General features: G+C 58.1%; 5 protein-coding genes across 11 annotated transcripts in view; 4 read left to right on the top strand and 1 right to left on the bottom strand.

The window, feature by feature from the left end:
• TMEM216 (transmembrane protein 216) overlaps positions 1 to 23,497 on the top strand; it is a 112,305-nt gene that overhangs the window by 15,326 nt on the left and 73,482 nt on the right. The window lies entirely within an intron of this gene.
• CPSF7 (cleavage and polyadenylation specific factor 7) overlaps positions 1 to 23,497 on the bottom strand; it is a 34,556-nt gene that overhangs the window by 10,886 nt on the left and 173 nt on the right. For 5 of the 7 annotated variants that reach the window (XM_071761834.1, XM_071761830.1, XM_071761832.1 and 2 more), the window contains exon 1: positions 4,306 to 4,410. In XM_071761834.1, the coding sequence (XP_071617935.1) occupies positions 4,306 to 4,359 (54 nt within the window). In that variant the 5' untranslated portion in view covers positions 4,360 to 4,410. Of the gene's footprint in view, positions 1 to 4,305; positions 4,411 to 6,309; positions 6,329 to 23,497 lie in introns of those variants that run through there. The other 2 variants (XM_071761835.1, XM_071761831.1) reach the window with 2 other exon arrangements.
• On the top strand, positions 6,398 to 10,516 carry SDHAF2 (succinate dehydrogenase complex assembly factor 2). Its single transcript, XM_071762092.1, has 4 exons — positions 6,398 to 6,499; positions 7,853 to 8,064; positions 10,024 to 10,133; positions 10,252 to 10,516. Exons 1-4 carry the CDS (start codon positions 6,485 to 6,487, stop codon positions 10,380 to 10,382), a joined length of 468 nt encoding a protein of 155 aa, XP_071618193.1. The 5' UTR covers positions 6,398 to 6,484; the 3' UTR covers positions 10,383 to 10,516.
• On the top strand, positions 10,631 to 13,185 carry SAXO4 (stabilizer of axonemal microtubules 4). Its single transcript, XM_071761995.1, has 9 exons — positions 10,631 to 10,853; positions 10,940 to 11,040; positions 11,091 to 11,373; positions 12,043 to 12,143; positions 12,229 to 12,279; positions 12,391 to 12,477; positions 12,563 to 12,637; positions 12,734 to 12,806; positions 12,900 to 13,185. The coding sequence occupies exons 1-9, from the start codon at positions 10,817 to 10,819 to the stop codon at positions 13,025 to 13,027; spliced, it is 936 nt and encodes a 311-aa protein (XP_071618096.1). The 5' UTR covers positions 10,631 to 10,816; the 3' UTR covers positions 13,028 to 13,185.
• Positions 13,803 to 14,912, top strand: LRRC10B (leucine rich repeat containing 10B). Its single transcript, XM_071761987.1, has one exon. The coding sequence runs from the start codon at positions 13,948 to 13,950 to the stop codon at positions 14,839 to 14,841; it is 894 nt and encodes a 297-aa protein (XP_071618088.1). The 5' UTR covers positions 13,803 to 13,947; the 3' UTR covers positions 14,842 to 14,912.

Genomic DNA, 23,497 nt, shown 5'->3' with positions numbered 1-23,497 from the left:
TTCTTCCTGGGAAATGGGGAAATTCTTCTTGGGAAATGGGGAAATTCCTCCTGAAAAATGCAGAAATTCCTCCTGGGAAAGGGGGAAATTCCTCCTGGGAAATTCTGCCTGAAAAATGCAGAAATTCCTCCTGGGAAATGCAGAAATTCTTCCTAGGAAATGGGGAAATTCCTCCTGGGAAATGCAAAAATTCCTCCTGGGAAATGTGGAAGTTCTTCCTGGGAAATGGGGAAATTCCTCCTGAAAAATGCAGAAATTCCTCCTGGGAAATGGGGAAATTTCTCCTGGGAAATCAGGGAATTCCTTCTGGGACATTCTGTCTGAAAAATGCAAAAATTCCACCTGGGAAATGGGGAAATTCTTCTTGGGAAATGCAAAAATTCCTCCTGGGAAATTCTGCCTGAAAAATGCAGAAATTCCTCCTGGGAAATGGGGAAATTCCTCCTGGGAAATGCAAAAATTCCTCCTGGGAAATGGGGAAATCTTTCTTGGGAAATGGGGAAGTTCTTCCTGGGAAATCTGGCCATTCTTCCTGTGAAATGGAGAAATTCTTCCTGAAATATGCAAAAATTTCTCCAGGGAAATGTGGAAGTTCTTCCTGAAAATGGGGAAATTCTTCTTGGGATAATGGGGAAAATTCTTCCTGGGAAACTTGGACATTCCTCCTGGGAAATGTGGAAATTATTCCGGGGAAATTCTTCCTGAAAAATGCAAAAATTCCTCCTGGAAAACGTAGAAATTCTTCCTGTGAAATGTGGAAATTCCTCCTGGGAAGCCCTTCCTGGTCACCTTGGAAATTCCTCCTGGAAAAAGTGGAGAAATCCCTCCTGCCCCTCTCCAACCCTTCTCCCTTTTCCCAGCATTTTTAAGCCCTTAAGGAAGCAGAGAAGGGAGGAACCCTCCAGGAATCCTCCAGGAATCCTCCAGGAACCCTCCAGGAATCCTCCAGGAACCCTCCAGGAACCCTCCAGGAATCCTCCAGGAACCCTCCAGGAATCCTCCAGGAATCCTCCAGGAAACTCAACCACGAGGCTGAACCTTCCTTTCCCAAACTTCCCCTCCAGCTTTTCCAACCAAACTCCAGGTCAAACCTCTCCAAGCTGCCTGGAGAAGCCATTCCAGGAAAATCCAACCTGGGGGCTGCAAATTCCCTTCCTCCAAGCTCTCCAAGATTTTGGGCTGAGGAGCTCCAGACTTTTTTCCCTTCAGCACCAAAGCTTTTCCCTGACACCAACCCCATCCTGAGGAAGCTTCCAAGTGTCCTGGATCTGCCTCCCAATTCCCACTTTGTTCTGGGATGGATTGGATTTAAAACTGGGATGTTACTACACATCTCCAGGATAATTCCACACCCAGATCCCAGCTCTCCTCCTTCCTTCCCAATCCCTGCTTCAGCTCCTCCAGGAAAGAAAAACAAAACAAAGGCTCTAATCCCAAATTTTTAAAAAGTTCTACTCCCAAATTTTCCATGCTGGGGAGCTGGAAGGTTGGGACAACACCTGGTGGAGGTGTTTTCCCTGGAATAGGCAGGGAAAAGCCCTCAGACACGACAGGAAAGATGGGAAAAATGTGTCAGGGGGTTCCTGCAGTCCCAGAAATCTAAAAGTCAAGAGTTTTCCACAAAAAAAAAAAAAATTCCCTTTCCCAGTGTTGCCTGTTCCAGCTGGAATTCCAGCCTCTGGCAGCTGCAGAGCTGATAAAGAAGTGTCAGGAATTTCAGCCAGGAGCAGTATTTTCCTCCTGACTCTCCAAACAGCTCCAGGGTTTTTGTGGGAATCCTCCTCCCACGCTCCTTCCCACCTTCAGGCACAGCCCCAGGCTCGGAATTCCCTGCTGGAAGGGAAAAAAAAAAAAAAAAAAAAAAGAGGAAAAATTCCTCAGTTGTGGCACTCAGGGGGTGGGGCTCCAGCTTGGAAGTTTTTCTGGATGCTCCTCAGGGGTTTGAGCACCTCGTGCAGGGGGTAATTCCAGGTTCCCTCAGCCCAGGGCCTGAGGTGAGGAAAATCTGGGAATCCTCAGCCTGGAAAAGCACTTCCAGCTTCCAGGAGCCTCCATCTCAGCTGTATCCAAGGTTTTGAGTCCTCAGAACCCTCTGGATCCATCGTTTCTCCAGCTGTGCAGCCAGGTTTGCTCCATCCTCCTCTCTGCTGCTGCTCAGCTTCCTCATTCCCCCAAAATCCCACCCAAAATTCCTCACAAAATGGACCAGGAACACCCCTGATCCTCTGGATCCTGCTGGACATTCCCAAGTCACCTCAGCTGGCTCCTTGTGTCACTTTTCCTGCTCCAAACCTCCAGGGAGCACAAATTTGGGGAGGAAAAGGCTCATTCCTGCAGAGCCCCCTGCTCATCCCTTGTCTTCTGAGACATTCCAGCCTTTTCCCAACCTTTCCCAGGCATTCCTGAGCTTTTCCAGGTGGGAGTCACCACATCCACTTGCAGAGTTTTCCCTCCTCCATAGGGACTGAGTTGCCAGCAGTGAAGTTTTGGGGTTATTCCCAAAATCCCATAGGGGCAGCTCCTGGTTTTTTTTTTTTTTCCTTCACCTGCATATTCCAGCCTCATCCCAGCATTCCCTCCTTCTCCAGTTTTCCTGTTTTATTGGGAACAAACTGCAGGAGAAGACACAAACTGCAGAGCTCTGGAAGCTGGGAGCAGCTCCCAGCACAGTGTGGTCCAATGAGTCGTGTTCCTGCTGGGAATTTTTTCCACAGAAAATCCAGGCACATGGATTTGCTTCCCAACTCACCTCTGGAGTGAAATTCCTCTTATTTTTCCTGCTTTTCCCTCTCCCTGCTTCTTCCTGAGTGGCTGGAGGCACCCAGCACAGCTCCTGCTCCTTTCCCATGGGATATTCCCCAAAAAAATCCCTTCCCACCCCTCAGAGCAGAGGATTTATCCCCCTCAGGCAGCTCACAGCCATTCCCTTTTCCATAAGTTTTCCTTCTTGCTGGAAAAACCTCCTTCCAGGTGCTTCCCAGGGTGGTTTTTCATCTTGGAACATCCACACCCAACCCCCAGGGATCCCCAAAATCTCCAAATCTCCCACCCAGTTCTCCCCTTTTTTTTTTCCTTGCCATTCCCTAACCTCTTCCCCTTTGGAATTCCCATTTTTCCAACCAACTCTCCCCTGCTGCCTTGGCAAACAGCTTCATCCCAATATTTTTCCCTCATCCCAATATTTTCTCCTCATCCCAACATTTTTCTCTCATCCCAACATTTTCTTCTCATCCCAACATTTTTCCCTCATTCCAATATTTTCTTCTCATCCCACTATTTTTTCCTCATCCAAATAGTTTTTCCTCATCTCAATATTTCTCCCTCATCCCAATATTTTTCCTTCATCCCAATATTTTCTTCTCATCTTAATATTTATCCTCATCCCAATATTTTTTCCTCATCCAACATTTTTTCCTCATCCCAATATTTCACCCTCATCCCAATATTTTACCTTCATCCCAACATTTTTCTCTCCTCCCAACATTTTCTTCTCATCCCAACATTTTCCCCTCATTCCAATATTTTATTCTCATCCCAATATTTTTTCCTCACCCCAATAATTTTTCCTCATCTCAGCATTTCCCCTCATCCCAATATTTTATTCTCATCCCTCAATAATTTTCCCTCATCCCAATATTTTCTTCTCATCCCAATATTTTTCCCTCATCCCAACATTTTTTCTCATCCCAACATTTTTTCAACATTTTCCCCTCATCCCAATATTTTCTCCTCATCCCAACATTTTTCCCTCATCCCAATATTTTATCCTCATCCCAATATTTTTTCCTCATCCAACATTTTTTCCTCATCCCAATATTTCATCCTCATCCCAATATTTTACCTTCATCCCAACATTTTTCCCTCATCCCAACATTTTCCCCTCATCCCAATATTTTCTTCTCATCCCAATATTTCTCCCTCATCCCAATATTTCTCCCTCATCCCAATATTTTTTCCTCATCCCAATATTTTCTCTTCATCCCAACATTTTCCCTTCATCCCAACATTTTATCCTCATCCCATTTTATTCTCATCCCAATATTTTACCCTCATCCCAATATTTTATTCTCATCCCAATATTTTTCCCTCATCCCAACATTTCCCCCCATCCCAAGTCCTGAACCTCTGGGGGAATCCCTGCAAAATTCCTCCCCCCAGAGCCGTGCTGCAGCTCCCAGGATTCCAGAACCTCGGGAACCCCCAGTTCTGGCTCTTCCCCTGCTCACGGGGTGGGATTTCTCCCCAATTTCCCCCCCTATCCCCCTTTTTTTTTTTTTTGGGAAGGGGCCTCCCTGCCCAGCTCACCTGGTTGAACTCCTCGTCGGCGTAGATGTCGATCAGATCCACTCCCTCTGACATAATTCCAGGAACCTGGAACAGGGGCCCGGGATGGCTCCGGGGATGGGAGAGCCGAAGGGTCACTGGGGGGGGGGAGGGGTCAGTGGGGCAGTGGGGACCCCACTCTGCTGCCCCAAATCCCCCCCATCCTCCCATTCCCATTCCCGTTACCCCATTCCCGTTCCTGTTCTCATTCCCACTCCCATCCCATTCCCATTCCCCCATTCCCATCCCATTCCCATCCCCATTCCCCCATCCTATCCCATTCCCATCCCATCCCCAATCCCATTCCCGTTACCCCATTCCCATTTGCATCCCTATTCCCATTCCCAATCCCATTCCTATTATCCCATTCCCAATACATCCCCATTCCCATCCCATTCCTGCTCTCATTCCCATTCCCACCTCCATTCCCCCATTCCCATTCCCAATCCCATTCCCATCCCCAATCCCATTCCCGTTACCCCATTCCCGTTCCTGTTCTCATTCCCACCTCCATTCCCCCATTTCCATCCCATTCCCATTCCCAATCCCATCCCCAATCCCATTCCCGTTACCCCATTCCTATTTGCATCCCTATTCCCATTCCCAATCCCATTCCTATTATCCCATTCCCATTCCCAATACATCCCCATTCCCATCCCATTCCTGCTCTCATTCCCATTCCCATCCCCATTCCCCCATTCCCATCCCCATTCCCATCCCATTCCCATTCCCATTCCCCCATTCCCATCTGCATCCCTATTCCCAATCCCATTCCTATTATCCCATTCCCATTCCCAATACATCCCCATTCCCATCCCATTCCTGCTCTCATTCCCATTCCCACCTCCATTCCCCCATTTCCATCCCCATTATCCCATTTCCATCCCATTCCCAATCCCATTATCCCACTCCCATCCCCAATCCCATTCCCCCATCCCCATTTGCATCCCTATTCCCAACCCCATTCCTATTATCCCATTCCCATTCCCAATCCATCCCCATTCCTTTTCTCATTCCCATTCCCATTTCCATTCCAATCCCATTATCCCATCCCCAACCCCATTCCCCCATTCCCACTTGCATCCCTATTCCCATTCCCAATCCCATCCCCATTCCAATTCCTGTTACCCCACTCCCATCCCATTCCCATATTCCCATTCCCATCCCATTCCCATTATCCTATCCCCATTCCTGTTATCCCATTATCCCATTCCTATCCCCATCCCAATCCCATCCCATTCCCATTATCCCAATCCCATTCCCATCCCCAATCCATTTCCCATTCCCAATCCCACTCCCATCCCTGTTACCCCATTCCCATTATCCCACCCCCATTCCCAATCCCATTCCCGTTATTCCAATCCCATTTCCCCACTCCCATTACCCCTTTATCCCATTATCCCAGTATCCCATTCCCATTCCCTCATTCCCATTATCCCATTATCCCGTTACCCCATTCCTATTAACCCATTACCCCATTATCTCGTTATCCCATTGTTATTCCGTTATTATATCCCATTATCCCATTCCCCCATTCCCATTCCCCCATTACCCCGTTATCCCGCTGCTATCCCGTTATCCTATCCCGTTTTTATCCCATTCCCATTCCCATTATCCCATTATTCCCTCATCCCATTATCCCATTCCCGTTACCCCATTACCCCACTCCCGTTATCCTGTTACCCCATTCCTATTAACCCATTACCCCATTACCTCATTATCCCGTTGTTATCCCGTTATTATATCCCATTATCCCATTATCCCATTCCCATTATCCCATTATCCCATTCCCGTTCCCCCATTCCCATTATCCCACTATACCCCATTATCCCATTCCCGTTCCCCCGCTGTCCCCCCGCTGTCCCCCCGCTGCTCTCCGGCCGCTATCCCGCTCTCCTGTCCCGTTTTTATCCCGTTTTTATCCCATTCCCATTCCCATTCCCGTTACCGCCCCGCAGGCCCCTCGCGCGCGCCAACCGCGCTCACCGCCACAGCGCCGCCGCGCCACGCCACGCCCACTTCCGGCGCTACGTCACGCCCACTTCCGGGTCCTCCCCTTCCCTCTGTCACCCCTTTTCCTCTTCCGGGCTATAGAGTTCGGGCCTCCTGCGGTGCCAGAGCGGCCCCCAAGGGGAAAGGAAGGGAGGGGGGGGGGGGTGTAATGGCGGCTGCCAGGGTGAGGGGAATGGGGGGGACGGGGAGGGGGATTTATGGGGTGGGGAGGGGTCTGGGAGGGGAGGGGGAGGGTGGGGATGGGGGAGGGGAAGGGGGAGGGAATGGGGGGGGGACGGGGATTTATGGGGTGGGGAGGGAGGGGAAGGGGGAGGGAATGGGGGGGGGGGGGGGGTTGGGAGCGACGGGGGCTGGGGGGGTGTGGGATGGGGATTTGGGGGAAGCAGGGGGTGGGGGGTTATAGGAGGAGGAATTGGGGTTAGGGGCAGCAGGGGCTGGGGGGGATTTGGGGGGAAACGGGCTGAGGGGGTGGGAAGGGGATTTGGGGGTCAGTAGGGGGTGTGGGGGGATGGGAAGGGGATTTGGGGGGCAGTAGGGGCTGGGGGGGATTTGGGGGGGCAGCAGGGGGTGTGGGGGGATGGGAAGGGGATTTGGGGGGCAGTAGGGGCTGGGGGGGATTTGGGGGGAAACGGGCTGGGGGGTTATAGGAGGAGGAATTGGGATTAGGGGCAGCAGGGGCTGGGGGGGGCTTGGGGGGCACAGGGGGCTGGGGGGGTGGGAAGGGGATTTGGGGGGCAGCAGGGGATGGGAGTGTGGGATGGGGATTTGGGGGGCAGCAGGGGGTGGGGGGGATTTGGGGGGAAACAGGGACTGGGGGGTTATAGGAGGAGGAATTGGGGTTAGGGGCAGCAGGGTCTGGGGGTGTGGGATGGGGATTTGGGGGGCAGAAGGGGCTGGGGGGGTGGGAAGGGGATTTGGGGTGAAGCAGGGGGTGGGGGGCTAAAGGAGGAGGAATTGGGGTTATGGGTTATCAGGGTTTGGGGGGGGATTATAAGGGGGTTGGGGGGCTTAGGGGCATCAGGGTGTGTGGGGTGGGGTTTTGGGGGGCAGCAGGGGCTGGGGGGGTTATAGGAGGAGGAATTATGGGGGGGTGGGGGAAGCAGGATCTGGGGGGGTTATAAAGGGGCAGCAGGATCTGGGGGTTTTGGGGGGCAGCAGGGTTTGGGGGGTGGGATGAGGGGGTTGGCTGGGAGGGATCATGGGGGCTTAGGGGTGTGAGAGGGGGGTCCAGAGGCCACAAGATTTGGGGGGGGGTGGGATTCCCCCCAAGATTTGGGGGGATTCTGGGCAGTTGGGAGCAGCAGGGGCTGGGGGGCAGTCAGGGGAAGTTTGGGGGGGATTAAGGGGGTGAATTTAGGGCCAGGAGGGGCTGAGGATGCTGATGGGCTGGGGGCTCAGGGACAGGAGGGGGGGGGGCAGAGGGGTGATGGCCTCGTTTTTGGGGAGTGGGGGGGATCTCCCCATCCCTGTGGTGGCTCAGCCAGGCCTGATGTCCCTTTTGCTGTCCCCGTCCCAGCTCTGCTCCCTGCCCAGGGGGGGGCTGTGCAGGAACCTTTTAGGGCACCGTGGCTACCGGGGGGACTCCCCAGGGGACTCGGGCAGGGACCTGCTGGAAATCCCCCTCCCCCCCTGGCAGGAACGTCCTGGGGAGTCCCTGGAGACCAAACGAGCTCGACTGCTCTATGAGAGCAGGAAAAGGGGGATGCTGGAAAACTGCATCCTGCTCAGGTGAGGAGATTTTGGGGGGGGGGGAAACCCCTTCTCCTGCCTCCCAACCCCCTCTCTGAGGCCTTGACACCAGGGGGAAAATCATCCCTGGGGAGCTGAGGGGGGAGCTCCAGCTCTTTTGGGGGATTTTGCAGGTTTTTAAGGAAAGTTTTGTAGGGAAAGGGTTGGTGGGGGCTGAGCAGCTGAGATCCCAGCCCTGGGGGGCTTCAGGGGAGGGGGGGGAGGCTGAGCTGGCAGAGATCACCCCAAAAGTCCTGCTGCTCAGGATGGAGCAAGGAAAAGGAGGAGGAGGGGGAAAATCATCCCTGGGGAGCTGAGGGGGGAGTTCCAGCTCCTTTGGGGGATTTTGCAGGTTTTTAAGGAGTGGTTTTCATGGGAAGTTTTGTAGGGAAAGGGTTGGTGGGGGCTGAGCAGCTGGGGGGCTGCTGGAGGGGGGGGAGGCTGAGCTGGCAGAGATCACCCCAAAAGTTCTGCTGCTCAGGATGGAGCAAGGAAGAGGAGGAGGACTTGGGGGGTGTTGGGTGAGGGGAAGCTCGACTTGAGCTGGAAATTTGCACCCCAGAAGCTGCAGAGCAAGGGAAGGGGGGGTGACCCCTCTGGGGAGCCCCCCCTGCAGTGCTGGGGACAGTTTTGGGGTCCCCAACACCCAGCAGGAGGAGCCAGAGCTGTTGGGGTGAGCCCAGAGGAGGCCATGGAGGTGCTGGGAGGGCTGGAGCCAAACTGGGAATGGGGGAGAAGGGTCCAGGGAGACCTCAGAGCACCTCCCAGTGACAAAAAGGGGCTGCAGGAAAACTGGGGAGGGATTTGGGATAATGGAGGGATGGGATGAGGGGAATGGATTTGAACTGGGAGAGGGGAGAGTGAGGATGGATTAGGGTGAAGTTCTTTGGGGTGAGGGTGCTGAGCCCCTGGGTGCCCCCAGAAGCTCCTCCCAGTGACAAAAAGGGGCTGCAGGAAAACTGGGGAAGGATTTGGGATAATGGAGGGATGGGATGAGGAGGGAAGGGATTGGAAGTGGAAGAGGGGAGAGTGAGGATGGACCTGAGGCAAAGCTCCCCCTGAGGGAGCAGGAAAGAGGGGACAGGGAGAGGAATTTCTCTGGATCCTCTTCTTCCCCACTGACCCATCCAAAGGGATTCTAAAGGAGGGGCTTGGGATAAGGGCCTGGAGGGCTGGGATGAGGTGGGATGGATTTGAACTGGGAGAGGGGAAAGTGAGGATGGAGATTAGGGAGAAATTCTTTGGGGTGAGGGTGCTGAGCCCCAGGGTGCCCCCAGAAGCTGTGGCTGCCCCATCCCTGGAGGTGTTGGGGGTTGGATGGGGCTGGGAGCCCCCTGGGCTGGGGGAGGGGTCCCTGCCTATGGATCTACAGATCCTATGAGGAGAGGCTGAGGGAGCTGGGGGTGTTGAGGCTGGAGAAGAGGAGGCTCAGGGGAGACCTCATCACTCTCTCCAACTCCCTGAAAGGAGGTTGGAGCCAGGGGGGGTTGGGCAGATATCAGTGGGACAAGAGGGCATGGACTAAAGAATTTTTTCCTAATATCCAACCCAAACCTCCCCTGGCAGAGCTTCAGCTCTGCCAGGGGAGGTTTGGGTTGGATATTAGGAAAGAATTCTTTGCAGAGAGGGTGATCAGACCTTGGAATGGGCTGCCCAGGGAAGGGGTGGATTCTCCATCCCTGGAGATATTTCCAAAGAGCCTGGATGTGGCCTCCATCCCTGGAGGTGTTGGGGGTTGGATGGGGCTTGGAGCCCCCTGGGCTGGGGGAGGGGTCCCTGCCCACGCAGGGGGTGGCACTGGGGAGGCTTTAAGGTCCCAAACTGGGGTGGGGCAGAGGCAGCAGGGAGCAGGCAGGGGCTGAAGGTCCCTTTGTCCCCAGCTTCTCTGCAGGGAGCCGGGTGCCAGCCCAGCTCTTCCTCCCCTCCCTCCTCCTCCTCCTCCTCTTCCTCTCCCCGCAGCCTCTTTGCCAAGGAGAACCTGAGCCGGATGAGCGAGCAGCAGCTCAGCCTCTACGACCGCCTGATCAACGAGCCCAGTAACGACTGGGACATCTACTACTGGGCCACAGGTAGGGAGCAGCCACCTCCTGCCACCTCGGGGCCACCGCTGGAACTTCAGGATCCGGCAATTTCCGTTTTTTTTTTTTTTTTTTTTTTTTTTTTTTTTTTGCCTTTGATCCCTGGCAGAAGCCAAAGCCCCGCCGGCCGAGTTCGAGCACGAGGTGATGGCCATGCTGAGGGAATTCGCCAAAAACAAAAACCGGGAGCAACGCCTGCGCCAGCCCGACCTGGAATATCTCTTTGAACCTTCTGGATGAGCTGAACTGCACCTCCCTGGAACCCCAAAACGACCCCGGGGTTGGGTCAGAACCACCCTTTTTGCTTGTGCTGCTTCCCCTCCGACACCTCCCCGGGGGGTGCTGAATAAAGTGTGGGTGCTGCTCCTCCTGCCTCCAGGGTGCTCTTTGGGTGCTCTCCCTCTGCCCCTTTTTCCTGGCAGCCCCGAGGAGGTGTCCCTGTCCCCAGGGGACATCCTGCTCCCTGCTGTCCCCTAGGAGATGTCCCCAGTTACCGGGAGACGGCGTCACCATCCCCGCACCCTTGGGGACGTTCCACGGAGTTTCCAGGCTCTGGGAGCAGCTCCAGGACAGCCCCACCATGGCTTCTGCCTGTCCCTTTGCCTGTCCCCTGCCCCTGGCCACTGCCACCCCCCTCTGCCAAGCCCCGTGTCACCAGGGGGAGCACCGACCCCATGGACTTCTACGCCACCACCTACTCGCTGGCCCACGGTAGGGTGAGCCCTAAGACCACCCCAAAAACCAGGGTGGGGAGGGCCACTTGTAGGGCTGAGCCCCTTCTCCCTGCTGTCCCCTAGGCCAGCCAGGTTTCTGTCCCCACCTGGGCCACCACAAAGGTGCTGGCTTTGTGATCAACAACTCCTCAGCCCTCTCCTCCCTCCTCTGCCCCCGCAGCGTGGCCGAGGGGTAAGTGTCCTGCCTTTGGGGACAAAAAGGGGACAAGTTTAGGGCCCCAACATCACAGCCCTGCTGTCCTCCCCCTGCAGCCACCACCCTGCCACCTCCAGCACCACCACTGAGCACTTCCAACCTCTCTGGTTCCCCAATGGGCAGAACCCTCTGCCCCACTCGACCCCCCAGCCAGGCAGTGGCTACCTCCAGGAGTTCCCTCCCTGCTGGCTCCACACCGGGGTGGGGGGGCCCTGGCCCACCTGGCAGTTCCAGGAGACCCCAAAATCATCCAGGGAGCACAGCACCAAGAGCCAACCCGGCCCCCATCCTGTTCTGCCAGGTAGGAGCTTGGGGTGTCGGGGGAAACTGTCCCCAGGAGGTTTTGGGGTGGCATTCCTGGGGTCAGCTCTGTCCCCAGGAGGTTTTGGGGTGGCATTCCCGGGGTCAGCTCCATCCCCAGGAGGTTTTGGGGTGTCAGCTCCATCCCAAGGAGGTTTTGGGGTGTCAGTTCCATCCCTAGGAGGTTTTGGGGTGGCATTCTTGGGGTCAGCTCCATCCCTAGGAAGGCTGGGGGTGGCATTCCTGGGGTCAGCTCCATCCCTAGGAGGTTTTGGGGTGGCATTCTTGGGGTCAGCTCCATCCCTAGGAGGATTTGAAGTGTCAACTCCACCCCCAGGAGGTTTTGGGGTGGCATTCCTGGGTCATCTCTATCCCTAGGAGGTTTTGGGGTGGCATTCCTGGGTCATCTCCATCCCCGGGAGGTTTTGGGGTGCCATTCTGGGGTCATCTCTGTCCCCAGGAGGTTTTGGGGTGGCATTCTTGGGGTCATCTCCACCCCTAGGAGGTTCTGGGGTATTGGGGTTCCCCTGCCCTGTGTCCCCCCCCCTGAACTCAGGCTTCCCAGACTGCACCCAACACAGTGACACCGGGTGACACCCTGTCTGGCTGTGGGGTGGGGGACAGGGTTGGGGACCCTGGGGCTCCCCTTTGCCCCATCTTCTCCCCTCAGATGTCCTGCAGAAGACAACCATCGGCCCCAAGGAGCCCTCAGGCTTCACCAAAGCCATCCCAAGGACCACCCGTGTCCTGCCAGCCCTGCCAGGCCAGCCCGTGAGCCCCCACCCTGTCCCCTGTCCCCTCTGTCCCCTGTGTCCCCCCCCTCAGCACCCCCAGGGACACCTTTTCTCTCCTGCAGCTCGGGGTCAGTGTCACCACCAGGGATTATCAGCCCTCCCTCTTCAGCCACGTGAGTGAGGGGAGGGGGACAACAAGGCAAACCCCCCCCCCCATAAGAAAAGGGGTGCAGGGGGGGTGACACCCGTGTCCCCACTGTCCCCTCTCTGCCCTCCTCCTCCAGGGGATCGAGCTGCTCCCAGTGCTCCCAGTCAGCTCTGAGCGAGCCAGTGGCTTCACCAGGGCTCTGCCCACCAGCCTGGGCATGGTGGTGAGCAGGACCCCCCCCAAAAAAAAAAACAACCCACCCTTGTCCCCTGGAGTGTCCCCAAATCTCCTCACTCCCTGTCCCCAAGCAGGATTTGGGGACCCCCTGGCTGCAGGCACCCCCAGTGACCCGGGCCAGCCTGATACCAAGTGTTAGCAGGAAGGTGGGTGCTGGCATGGGACCCCCCCCACACCCTTTGGGCCCCCCCTTCACCCTTCAGGACCCCCCCCCCCCAACCCACTTTGTGCCCCCTCCTCAGGAACCATCAGGGTTCACCCTCAACAACGGGCGCTACGTGTCCCCCCGTGTGTCCCTGTCCCCTCCAGAGCCACGTGAGTTTGGGGTCACCCTAAATTGGGTCTGGGGGGGGTGTAGAGGGGGTTTCCGACCCCTCCATCCCATCCCATCTCTCCTGGATTTTCCAGCCCATCACCGGTGGGCTCCAACCTGGCTGCTGGAACTTTGGGGGGGCACCCAGCCCCTGCGCCCCAGTGGCTTCAGCACCAACAACAACCCCACAACCCTGGGGGATGTCGAGGGGGACCCCAGGTAGTGCTGCTCCACGTGTCACCACCCCCCCACCCTGAGGAGACCCCCCCCTAAATCCCTGGGGAACCCCCAAACCCCTCAGGGACCCCCAAACCCCTCAATTCCAGTCCCTTGGAGCAATAAAGCCCCAAACCAAGTTTTTGGGGCACGATGTCATTGTCACCCTAAGCTTGTCCCCTCTTTTTTTTTTGGGGGGGGGGGCTTTAGGAGGGTTTGGGGGTGCTACCTGGCTGGTAGCCACTGGAGGGCTGTACGAGCCCACATTTTAGCACCGGGCTGGGTTTTTGGTTTTTTTTTTGGGGGGGGGAGGGGGGATGACACAGCTGATTGGTGGCAGGGAATAAGGAGGAAAGGGGTGACTGAGGACAGGGATGGGACAGGGGACAGGGACAGGTGAGGACAGGGAGGGGCAGGGACAGGTAGGGAGGGGACAGGTGGGGACAGGGAGGGGACAGGGACAGGTGGGGACAGGTACAGGTGGGGACAGGGAGGGGCAGGGACAGGCAGGGAGGGGACAGGTGAGGATGGGACAGGGACAGGTGAGGACAGGGACAGGCAGGGAGGGGACAGGTGAGGACAGGGAGGGGCAGGGACAGGCAGGGAGGGGACAGGTGAGGACAAGGAGGGGACAGGTGAGGACAGGGAGGGGACAGGTGAGGATGGGACAGGGACAGGTGAGGACAGGGACAGGCAGGGAGGGGACAGGTGAGGACAAGGAGGGGACAGGGACAGGCAGGGGACAGGTGAGGACAGGGAGGGGCAGGGACAGGCAGGGAGGGGACAGGTGAGGACGGGACAGGTGAGGACAGGTGACATGCAGGTGACAGGGACAGTGTCCCCGTTGGGTGTGTCCCCAGGTGGGCGTGTCGCCCGTTGTCCCCGCCCCCCTCCGCATCCCGCGCTGCCATTGGCCGCCCCGTTGCCATGGAGCCGGCGGCGCTGCGGGCGGGGATGGGGAGCGGGGGCTCTGCGGGCCGGGGGCTGGCGGTGGCCGAGGGGCCGGGGGGAGAGGAACAGCGGCTGCAGATCCGGACCGGCCGCTTCCCGGACACCCTCTGGAGCCAACGGGGGCTGAGGAAGCTTTACCTGAGCGGGCTGGGGTTGCGGGAGCTGCCGGCGGAGCTGGGGACCCTGCAGCACCTCCGCACCTTGGCCTTGGACGGCAACGAGCTGATGGAGCTGCCCGAGGATCTGTGCTTCTTGCCTCGCCTCACCCACCTCTATCTGGGTCGGAACGGGCTCCAGTGGCTCCCGGCGGCTTTCTCGGAACTCCGGAGCCTCCGGTGCCTCTGGCTGGAGGGCAACTTCATCTCCCGCTTCCCCCCCTCCCTCCTGCTCCTGCCCGAGCTCCGCAGCCTCCAGTTCGGGGACAACCGCTTGAGCCGCTTGCCCTCCTCCCTGCCCCGCCTGGAGGCTTTGCGGGGGCTCTGGCTCTACGGGAACCGCTTCCAAGAGTTTCCCCCCGTCCTCTTGCGCATGGTTGAGCTCCGAGTCCTCGACCTGGATCGCAACCGCATCCCCCGCTTCCCCGACCTCCGCGCCCTCCGCGCCCTCCGCCTCTTCTCCTACGACCGCAACCCCGTCCCCCAACCCCCCCAGGTGGGCGATGCCGTCCGCCTGGTGGGCGACGGGGCGCAGGAATTCATGGAAGCCCGAGAAGAAAGGCTGCAAAGCCTCCGGAGCAAGGAGGAGAAGGAGGAGGAAGAGGAGGAAGAGGAGGAGGAAGGCTCAGAAGCTCCACCACCGGTGGCCCCTGAAGAGAGCTCCCCGCTCCTGGAGGACGGAGGAGATGGATTCCTGGCTCTGGATGAAACCTGAGCCACCACCTGGGTGCAGCCCGACACCCGCTTGAGGCTGGGGAAGGAAGCTCAGGGCCTCCACCTGGAAAAAAAAAAAAACAAAAAACTATGGATGGGCTGAGGGTGTCCCGGGACCTCAACAAAAACCTCTCACCTGGATCTACAGGGCTGGGGGGGTCTCCATCAGGATCCACCAGCCCCACCTTACAGATCCCCTGAAACCACAGGGTGCCTTGGATGGGGGGGGGAAAAAAGCCCCTTTGGATGGGGAAACCCCTCCCTCAGACTTTCCCTGTCACTGCCAGGTGTCCCCAGGAGCTCGGGGACATCCCTGTCACCAGCTGCAGCTTCTCCACAGGTGCCCTTTGCTCCTGGCTCCATGGGGCAGGTCAGGACCAAGCAACGTTGCTCCACATGAATCCCACTGCTCCACATGAATCCCACTGCTCCACAGGGATCCCACTGCTCCACGGGGATCCCGTTGCTCCACGGGGATCCCGTTGCTTCATGGGGATCCCACTGCTCCACGGGGATCCCACTGCTCCACGGGGATCCCACTGCTCCACGGGGATCCCGTTGCTTCACGGGGATCCCACTGCTCCACATGAATCCCACTGCTCCACGGGGATCCCACTGCTCCACGGGGATCCCACTGCTCCACGGGGATCCCGTTGCTCCACGGGGATCCCGTTGCTCCACATGGATTGAACAGTGGATCCCACTGCTCCATGGGGATCCCGTTGCTCCACGTGGATCCCGTTGCTCCAAAGATCAGGAAAGTTTGGGAACAAGAGCAAAAAATCCCTTCTCAACCCCAAAATCCCTCTGGAATTGGGAGAGGGGGAGGAGAGACATCTGGAAAGGGTTTTTTGCTGCTGGCTGGGAAGAGGAGCCCCAAGTTCTGGTTCTGCCTGCCCCAAAAACGGGCACCAAAGCCAGAGCTGCCAGCTCAGCCTTCCCGGAGCTCCGTTTGCACCAAACTCAAGCAATAAAAAAGCACAAATCCAAGAGAAAAATTAGTGGGGTCTGTTCTGGAGGGGGGGAATTCAGGAACAGCTCAAAACCCGTGCCACATCCCACTGTAAAATCCCAAAATCCTCTCTCCTTTTTTTCTAGATCCCAAAATCCTCTTTCTTTTCTTTTCTTTTCTTTTCTTTTCTTTTCTTTTCTTTTCTTTTCTTTTCTTTTCTTTTCTTTTCTTTTCTTTTCTTTTCTTTTCTTTTCTTTTCTTTTCTTTTCTTTTCTTTTCTTTCCTTTTCTTTCCTTTTCTTTCCTTTTCTTTTTTCTTTTCTTTTCCTTTCTTTTCTTCTCTTCTCTTTTCTTCTCTTTTCTTTTCTTCTTTTCTTTCCTTTTCCTTTCTTTTCTTTTCTGTTTTCTCTTTTCTTTTCTTTTTTCTTTTCTGTTTTCTCTTTTCTTCTCTTTTCTTCTCTTTTTTTTTATCTTTTCTCTTTTCTTTTCTTTTCTTTTCTTTTCCTTTCTTTTCCTTTCTTTTCCTTTCTTTTCTTTTCTTTTCTTTTCTTTTCTTTTCTTTTCTTTTCTTTTCTTTTCTTTTCTTTTCTTTTCTTTTCTTTTCTTTTCTTTTCTTTTCTTTTCTTTTCTTTTCTTTTCTTTTCTTTTCCTTTCCTTTCTTTTCTGTTTTCTCTTTTCTTTTCTTTTTTTCTTTTTTCTCTTTTCTTTTCTTTTTTTCTTTTCTGTTTTCTCTTTTCTTTTCTTCTCTTTTCTTTTTTATCTTTTATTTTCTTTTTTCTTTTTTCTCTTTTCTTTTCTTTTTTATCTTTTCTCTTTTCTTTTTTATCTTTTCCCTTTCCTTTCCTTTCCTTTCCTTTCCTTTCCTTTCCTTTCCTTTCCTTTCCTTTCCTTCCCTTCCCTTCCCTTCCCTTCCCTTCCCTCTTTTCCCCTCAGTTTTCCCTCCCCCTGCCCCCACCCCGCTGTGGTGGGGACCTCGCCCACGTTGTCCCCAAAGGCACAAAGGGACAACGAGGTTTCAGACCGCGCGTCCGATCCTCCTGCCCGCGGGGTTTTTGGGGCTCCTGCCGCATTCTCTGGATACTTCCCGGCTTTCCCCCTCCTCCTCCTCCTCCTCCTCATCCCGGGAATCGCGGGGGTGTTTGCCATGGGGATGGGGCCGGTCCGGTCCGGTCCGGTGGTGCCGGTTCCGCACCGGGATGAAATCCCATTGCCACTCCGCTTTTGGGGACAGGGAAGAGCTGTGGGGACCTTCGTGGCAGCCTGAGGTCACGCGTGGCACCCTTGGGTGATGAGCAGGGCCATGGGTGCTGCCAGCCCCCACGGGACCACCTGGGAGTGGGGGGGGACACACACACCTGGTGGCCTTCAGGTGTCCCCGTGGGTGGCAGTGTCCCCACCCCGGCCACACTGGAGGGTCACCCAGCACTGGGGGGCACTGGGAGCCCCCCCCGAGGACACAGCCCCCGTGTCACCACGCTGGTGACATCTCCCCGCGGTGTCACCAGTGGGGGATGTGACACACCACACCCACCGAGGAGTGTCACCACCCCCGGGGAGTGAGGCTGCTGGGTGACCCCCTCTGTCACCTCCTGCAGCCCCCGGGGCTCCCAGCACCCAGGGGTGCTGTCAGGCGGGGTGGGGGGGCTGCTAATTAGCAGGTAATTAGCTGTCACCCTGCGGGGAGCTGCCAGGGACCTGCAGAGCCCCGAGATGTCACCACAGTCCCCTCACTGCCACCAGCTCTGGCCAGGCCGAGGGGTGCAGGTGGCCTGGGTGCCACCAACCTGTCCTCTGGGTGCCACCAACCTGTCCCCCTGCCACCTGGGGTGGCCCTGGGTGCCACCAACCTGTCCTCTGGGTGCCACCAACCTGTCCCCCTGTCACCTGGGGTGGCCCTGGGTGCCACCAACTTGTCCTCTGGGTGCCACCAGCCTGTCCCCCTGCCACCTGAGGTGGCTTTGGGTGCCACCAACTTGTCCCCCTGCCAATTCGGGTTGCTCTGGGTGCCACCAACCTGTCCCCATCTGCACTGGGGCAGCTTTGGGTGCCACCAACTTGTCCTGAGGGTGCCACCAGCCTGTCCCTCTGCCAATTGGGGTGGCCCTGGGTGCCACCAACTTGTCCCCCTGCCCCCTGAGGTGGCTTTGGATGTCACCAACCTGTCCTCCTGTCACCTGGGGTGGCCCTGGGTGCCACCAACTTGTCCTCTGGGTGCCACCAACCTGTCCTCCTGTCACCTGGGGTGGCTCTGGATGTCACCAACCTGTCCTCTGGGTGCCACCAACCTGTCCTCCTGTTACCTGGGGTGGCCCTGGGTGCCACCAACATGTGCCCCTGTCACCTGGGGTGGCTCTAGGTGCCACCAGCTTCTCCTGAGGTTGTCACCAACCTGTCCTCCTGCCAATTTGGGTTGCTCTGGGTACCACCAACCTGTCCCCATCTGCACTGGGGTGGCCCTGGCTGCCACCAGCCTGTCCCCCTGCCAATTGGGGTGGCCTTGGGTGCCACCAACCCGTCCTCTGCCAATTGGGGTTGCTCTAGGTGCCATCAACCTGTCCCCATCTGCACTGGGGCAGCTTTGGGTGCCACCAACTTGTCCTGAGGGTGCCACCAACCTGTCCCCCTGCCACCTGGGGTGGCCCTGGGTGCCACCAACCTGTCCCCATCTGCACTGGGGTGGCCCTGGGTGCCACCAACATGTCCCCCTGTCACCTGAGGTGGCTTTGGATGTCACCAACCCATTCTCTTGTCAATTGGGGTGGCCCTGGGTGCCACCAACTTGTCCTGAGGGTGCCACCAGCCTGTCCCCCTGCCACCTGAGGTGGCCCTGGGTGCCACCAACCTGTCCCCCTGCCACCTGAGGTGGCCCTGGGTGCCACCAACCTGTCCCCATCTGCACTGGGGCAGCTTTAGGTGCCACCAACCTGTCCCCATCTGCACTGGGGTGGCCCTGGGTGCCACCAACCTGTCCCCCTGCCAATTGGGGTGGCCCTGGGTGCCACCAGCTTCTCCTGAGGGTGCCACCAACTTGTCCCCCTGCCACCTGAGCTGGCTTTGGGTGCCACCAACTTGTCCCCCTGCCTCCCCAGCCTGGCTTTGGGACAGGAGCTGGCCGAGTGTCCAGGCTGAGCACCGGAAGCCTCCGTTTCCCATCCCTGGGAAGTATTTTGGGGAGGTTTTGGCAGGGTGGTACCCGGCGTGTGCATCATCCCTACGTCTGTCTCTCTCTATATTTATCTCTGTCTCCTCTCCCAGCCTGGGGATGAGGTTTGGGAGCTGCTGGGATCACGCTGCTCTTCCCATCTGCTCCTCGGGGCTGCCAGCACCAAGAAAGCTGAGGCTGAGGCCTGGGTGCTGGGGATGGGATCCGGATTATTCCCATTTTATTGCTTTTTTTGGGGGGGCTCAGCTGGAAAAGGTGGAGAGGGGTAAAAGCCAGCGGGAGCTCCTCAGTGCCCCAAATCTTCCAGTTTGGTTCCAGCTCAACCCAAACCCTGAGAATCCACCCAGGAGCCACCCGAGGGGCAAGTGTGTCCCCTGTGGCCACCAGCCAGCCCTGACAGGGGGTCCCAGGGCCTGGCGAGGTGACAGAGTGGGACACAGGGAGCTGGGCAGGACTCTCCTGCTGCTGGGAGTTCCTTTTAGTCATTCCAAGGTGAATTATTTAACACGGCCACCTGAGCCTTGGCAGTGTCACCGGTGTCACCTCTGTCCCCTCCCTCCCCCTCCTCTGTCCCCCCCCTGCAGTCATTTCTTAGCCTTTAACCTTGGCAGTGTCACCAGTGTCACCTCTGTCCCCTCCCTCCCCCTCCTCTGTCCCCCCCCTGCAGTCATTTCTTAGCCTTTAACCTTGGCAGTGTCACCAGTGTCACCTCTGTCCCCTCCCTCCCCCTCCTCTGTCCCCCCCCCCGGAGTAATTTCTCAGCCTTTAACCTGGGCAGTGTCACCAGTGTCACCTCTGTCCCCTCCCCGTCCTCTGCCCCCCCCGGGCTCATTTCTCAGCCTTTAACCTTGGCAGTGTCACCAATGTCACCTCTGTCCCTTCACCCTCCTCTGTCCCCCCCCCGGAGTCATTTCTCAGCCTTTATGGGATGTGTCCCCTCCCCCCCCCCCCACCCAGGACCCCCCCAAAAGGGACAGACAGACACTCACCCTCCTGGGGCTGTCCCTGGGGCCACTCTGACTGTCACTGCTGTCCCTCCAGGTGGGGGGGACACGCGTGGGGGACACCCGTGGGGACCCTGGTTCTCAGGAGCCCCCCCCCCCAGCACAGCTGCAGCCCCCCAGCCCCCTCAGCTGGAGGGAGGGCTGGGTGCTGGGGCTGCTCTTAATGAACCCTCCTTAATTGGACTCATTAATTGGCTTCACATGGGGAGGGGGTGGGGGGAGGGAGCCCTGGGCTTTGCAAGAGGCAGTCCCGGGGGGGGGTGGGGTGCTGGGGGGTTGCTTGGTACTGGGGATGGGTGCTGGGGGGCACTGGGAGGCTGCTCAGTGTTTGGGGGGGTGCTGGGGGGGCTGTGGCTGGGTGCTCAGCCCTGGGATGGGTGCTGGGGCGGGCTGCTCAGTGCTGGGGGGGCACTGGGAGTCTGCTCAGTGATGGGGATGGGTGCTGGGGGTGGGTGCTCAGTGCTGTGGGTGGGTGCTCAGCCCTGGGGGTGGGTGCTGGGGGGGATGCTCGGTGCTGGGGGGCACTGGGAGGCTGCTCAGTGATGGAGATGGGTGCTGGGGGGGGGCTGTTCAGTGCTGGGGGGTGCTGGGGGTGGGTGCTCAGTGCTGGGGGGGTGCTGAGGGGTTGCTTGGGACTGGGGATGGGAGCTGGGGGGTGCTGGGGGGGCTGTTCAGTGCTGGGGGCTGCTGGGTGTGGGTGCTCAGTGCTGGGGGGGGGTGCTGGGGGGGCTGTTTGGTGCTGGGGGTGGGTGCTGGGGGAGATGCTCAGTGCTGGGGGGCACTGGGAGGCTGCTCAGTGCTGGGGATGGGTGCTGGGAGGGTGCTGGGGGTGGGTGCTCAGTGCTGGGGGTGGGTGCTGGGGGGGGGGAGACATTTGCTGTTGGGTTGGGGGCTGCTGGGTGCTGGGGGGGGGTGCTGGGGGGCTGCTTAATGCCAGGGGGAGGTGTTGGGGGGGTGGGGGGGTCCTGGGGGGGCTGCTCGGGGCTGGGAGATGCTGAGTGCTCAGGAGGGGGGTGGGGGGATGCTCAGTGAGGTGCAGGTGACACTGTGACCCCCCCCCCCCAGCCCCCCAGGACCCCGTGTGTCCCTGCCCCCCCCCCCCCGATGGCACAGAGGAGGCAGAGGGGCAGCTCCCGACTTTCCTTTATTCCCAGGAGCCGGGGCTGCCTCCAGAAAACGAGGGGCCCCGCACCCCAAAAATAGGATTCTGCAAAGGAGGTGCCCCGACCCAAACCCCCCCCCCCCATCCACCTCTTCCCCCCAGCCCCCCTCGCCACGGAAAAGGGGGGGGCAGCCCCCCACGGCCACCCCCAGGGCAGCAAAAGCCACCAAGGTGGCATCACCGAGCCGGGTGTCCCCTCCCGCCGGGTGCTTTGGGCTTTTCGAGTTTTAATTTTTTTTTTTTTGTCTTTTTTTTTTTTTTTTTAATATTTTTTTTCCTCGGTTTTTTTTTCTTTTTTTTTTTCTTTTTTTTTTTTTTTTTTGTCTGTATTTTACACACCAGTTGGATGTTACCATCACATGAAGATACCTGAACAAGAAAACAGCAAAGAGCTCTAGAGATTAAAAAAGAAAAGAAAAGAAAATCAACACACAAGCCCCAGAGAGGTCGAGGAGAGAGGGGAAGGGTGGAGGGGGGGGGGGGAAGGAAAGGGGGGAGCCAAAAACCAGACAAAAAAAATAATCCTGGCCGGAGGAACTGGGTGCTCCAGGGGTGGTGGGTGGGCACCCAGCCCTTGGCAGACTTGGGGGAGGAGAGGGGGGGGGTTTGGGCTGTCAGAGCCTTCCCCAGGTGTGTAAATCTCTTTTTTTAGGTTAAAAAAAAAAAAAAAAGATGATAAAAATACAAATGTCCCTAAAAGCGTTATTATTACTGTAGTAGCAGAATTATGACTTCTCTCCAGATTGTCCAAAATTGCCTAAAAGGGGGGGGGGGGGGAGAGGCTGCCAGACCTCACCACGGCCACCCTGTCCCCAAGATGTCCCCTTCAGGAGGGAAAGGACAAAGCACCCAGACACCCCCCACCCCCCCGGATTTTTTTTTTTTTTTTTTTTTTTTTTTTTTTTGGGGGGGGGGGGGCGAATTTCTGCTGCCTGTCCCCTGCACCTTGGGGGGCTCAGGGGGGTGCCCACCCACCCGATGCCCCCCCGGGGCAGCCTGGCTGGGGGGTGGTGGCACCCACGGGGGGTGTTGGTGGCTTCCCCGTGGGTGCAGGGGGGGACACAAAGGGTGGGGGGAGCAGGAAGACTGAGGACAGGAGGGACCCCCCCGGCCAGGCTGGGTGCTGGTGGGGGGGACCTGGTTGCTTCCAGGTGTCCCCATGGGTGGCTGTCCCCTACCTGAGATGGCTGTGGCAGTGTCCCCACCCCCACCAACCCGGAGGGGTTCTGCCCACCCAGCACTGGGTGGGGGGCACTGGGAGACCCCTTCCCCCCCCCCCCCAACCGAGGACACAGCCCCCGTGTCACCGTGGTGGTGACATCTCCCCGTGGTGTCACCAGGGGGATGGGGACGGATGACACAGGACACCCCCCGCGGAGTGTCACCACCCCCAGGGAGGGAGCTGTGACACCGTGGGGTGACCCCCTCTGTCACCCCTTGCCCCCCCCCCCACCTCTTTCTCGGTCCCTGTGTCCTGCCACGCGGGGTCTGTCCCTGCCTTGGGGACACGGGGACAGTGGCACGTCCCAGGGGGGAGATGCCAGCCCCGTGGGGACACCGCTGCCCGGCATGGGGACAGTGACACTCGTGTCACCCTTTAGCCCCCTCGGGACCCCCCCCCGGCGACCCCCAGCTCGGGTCCCCGCGGTGTGGAGGGGACACTCTGGGGTCCAACATCCCCCAGGAAGGGACACCAGGTAGGGACACGATGGAGGGGGCGGGGAGGAGGGGGGTTTTGGGGTGTCCCCACGCAGAATGGAGGGAGGGGACCCCCCCCAGGGTGGGTTTTGTCACCTCCCCCAGCCCGAGGTCGGAGTTAAAGCATCAGAGGCTGCTGAGGGCAGTGCCCAGGGCACCCGCTTTGGCTAACGAACTGTGTGGCATGGCTTCCGATCCCAAAAGGGGGGACACCCCCACCCCCACCCCCCCTTTGGGTGCCCCCCACCCCAGCGGGCTCAGAGGGTGGGGGGGGGGGCTCTGAAGGGCGAGGTTGAGGGCTCGGAGAGGTTTTATTGAGCTGAAAGGGGAGGGGAGGGAGAGGGAGGGTCCTCTCGCACCCCCCGGCCCTAAAATGGGGGGGGGAAAGGAGCTGGGGGGGGGGAGAGGGTGGGGAGGGGCTCCCGGGGAAGGGGCTGGAAGCACTCGCAGAATTCCTGCCCAGGGAGGGGGATGGGGACGAAGGGGACATTGCTTCTGTGACCCTCCTCAGCCGGGGGGCCTGGGGGGGCTCCCTGTGTCCCCCCAACCCTCCCCCCCCCTCCCAACCATGTCCCAGCACCGGGGAGAGGTGACAAAAGGGGGCAGGGGGCTCCATCCCCCTCCTACCACGGGATCCTTTGTCCCACCCAACCCACAGCTCCAACCCCCCCCCCCAAAA

The sequence above is a fragment of the Heliangelus exortis genome, chromosome 18 (assembly GCF_036169615.1).
Source record: "Heliangelus exortis chromosome 18, bHelExo1.hap1, whole genome shotgun sequence".
Classification (NCBI taxonomy): Eukaryota; Metazoa; Chordata; class Aves; order Apodiformes; family Trochilidae; genus Heliangelus; species Heliangelus exortis.
This window is presented reverse-complemented; position numbering and strand designations above follow the sequence as displayed.

What these genes read in the sequence shown, in the direction of transcription:
- SDHAF2 (XM_071762092.1), top strand. An exon ending in GAAAACTGCATCCTGCTCAG is followed by an intron (nt 8,065 to 10,023) that starts GTGAGGAGATTT and finishes CTCTCCCCGCAG; the next exon opens with CCTCTTTGCCAAGGAGAACC. An exon ending in CATCTACTACTGGGCCACAG is followed by an intron (nt 10,134 to 10,251) that starts GTAGGGAGCAGC and finishes GATCCCTGGCAG; the next exon opens with AAGCCAAAGCCCCGCCGGCC.
- SAXO4 (XM_071761995.1), top strand. Translation starts at nt 10,817, where the DNA reads ATGGACTTCTACGCCACCACCTACTCGCTGGCCCACG. An exon ending in CACCTACTCGCTGGCCCACG is followed by an intron (nt 10,854 to 10,939) that starts GTAGGGTGAGCC and finishes GCTGTCCCCTAG; the next exon opens with GCCAGCCAGGTTTCTGTCCC. An exon ending in CCACCAGCCTGGGCATGGTG is followed by an intron (nt 12,478 to 12,562) that starts GTGAGCAGGACC and finishes CCTGTCCCCAAG; the next exon opens with CAGGATTTGGGGACCCCCTG.
- LRRC10B (XM_071761987.1), top strand. Translation starts at nt 13,948, where the DNA reads ATGGAGCCGGCGGCGCTGCGGGCGGGGATGGGGAGCGGGGGCTCTGCG.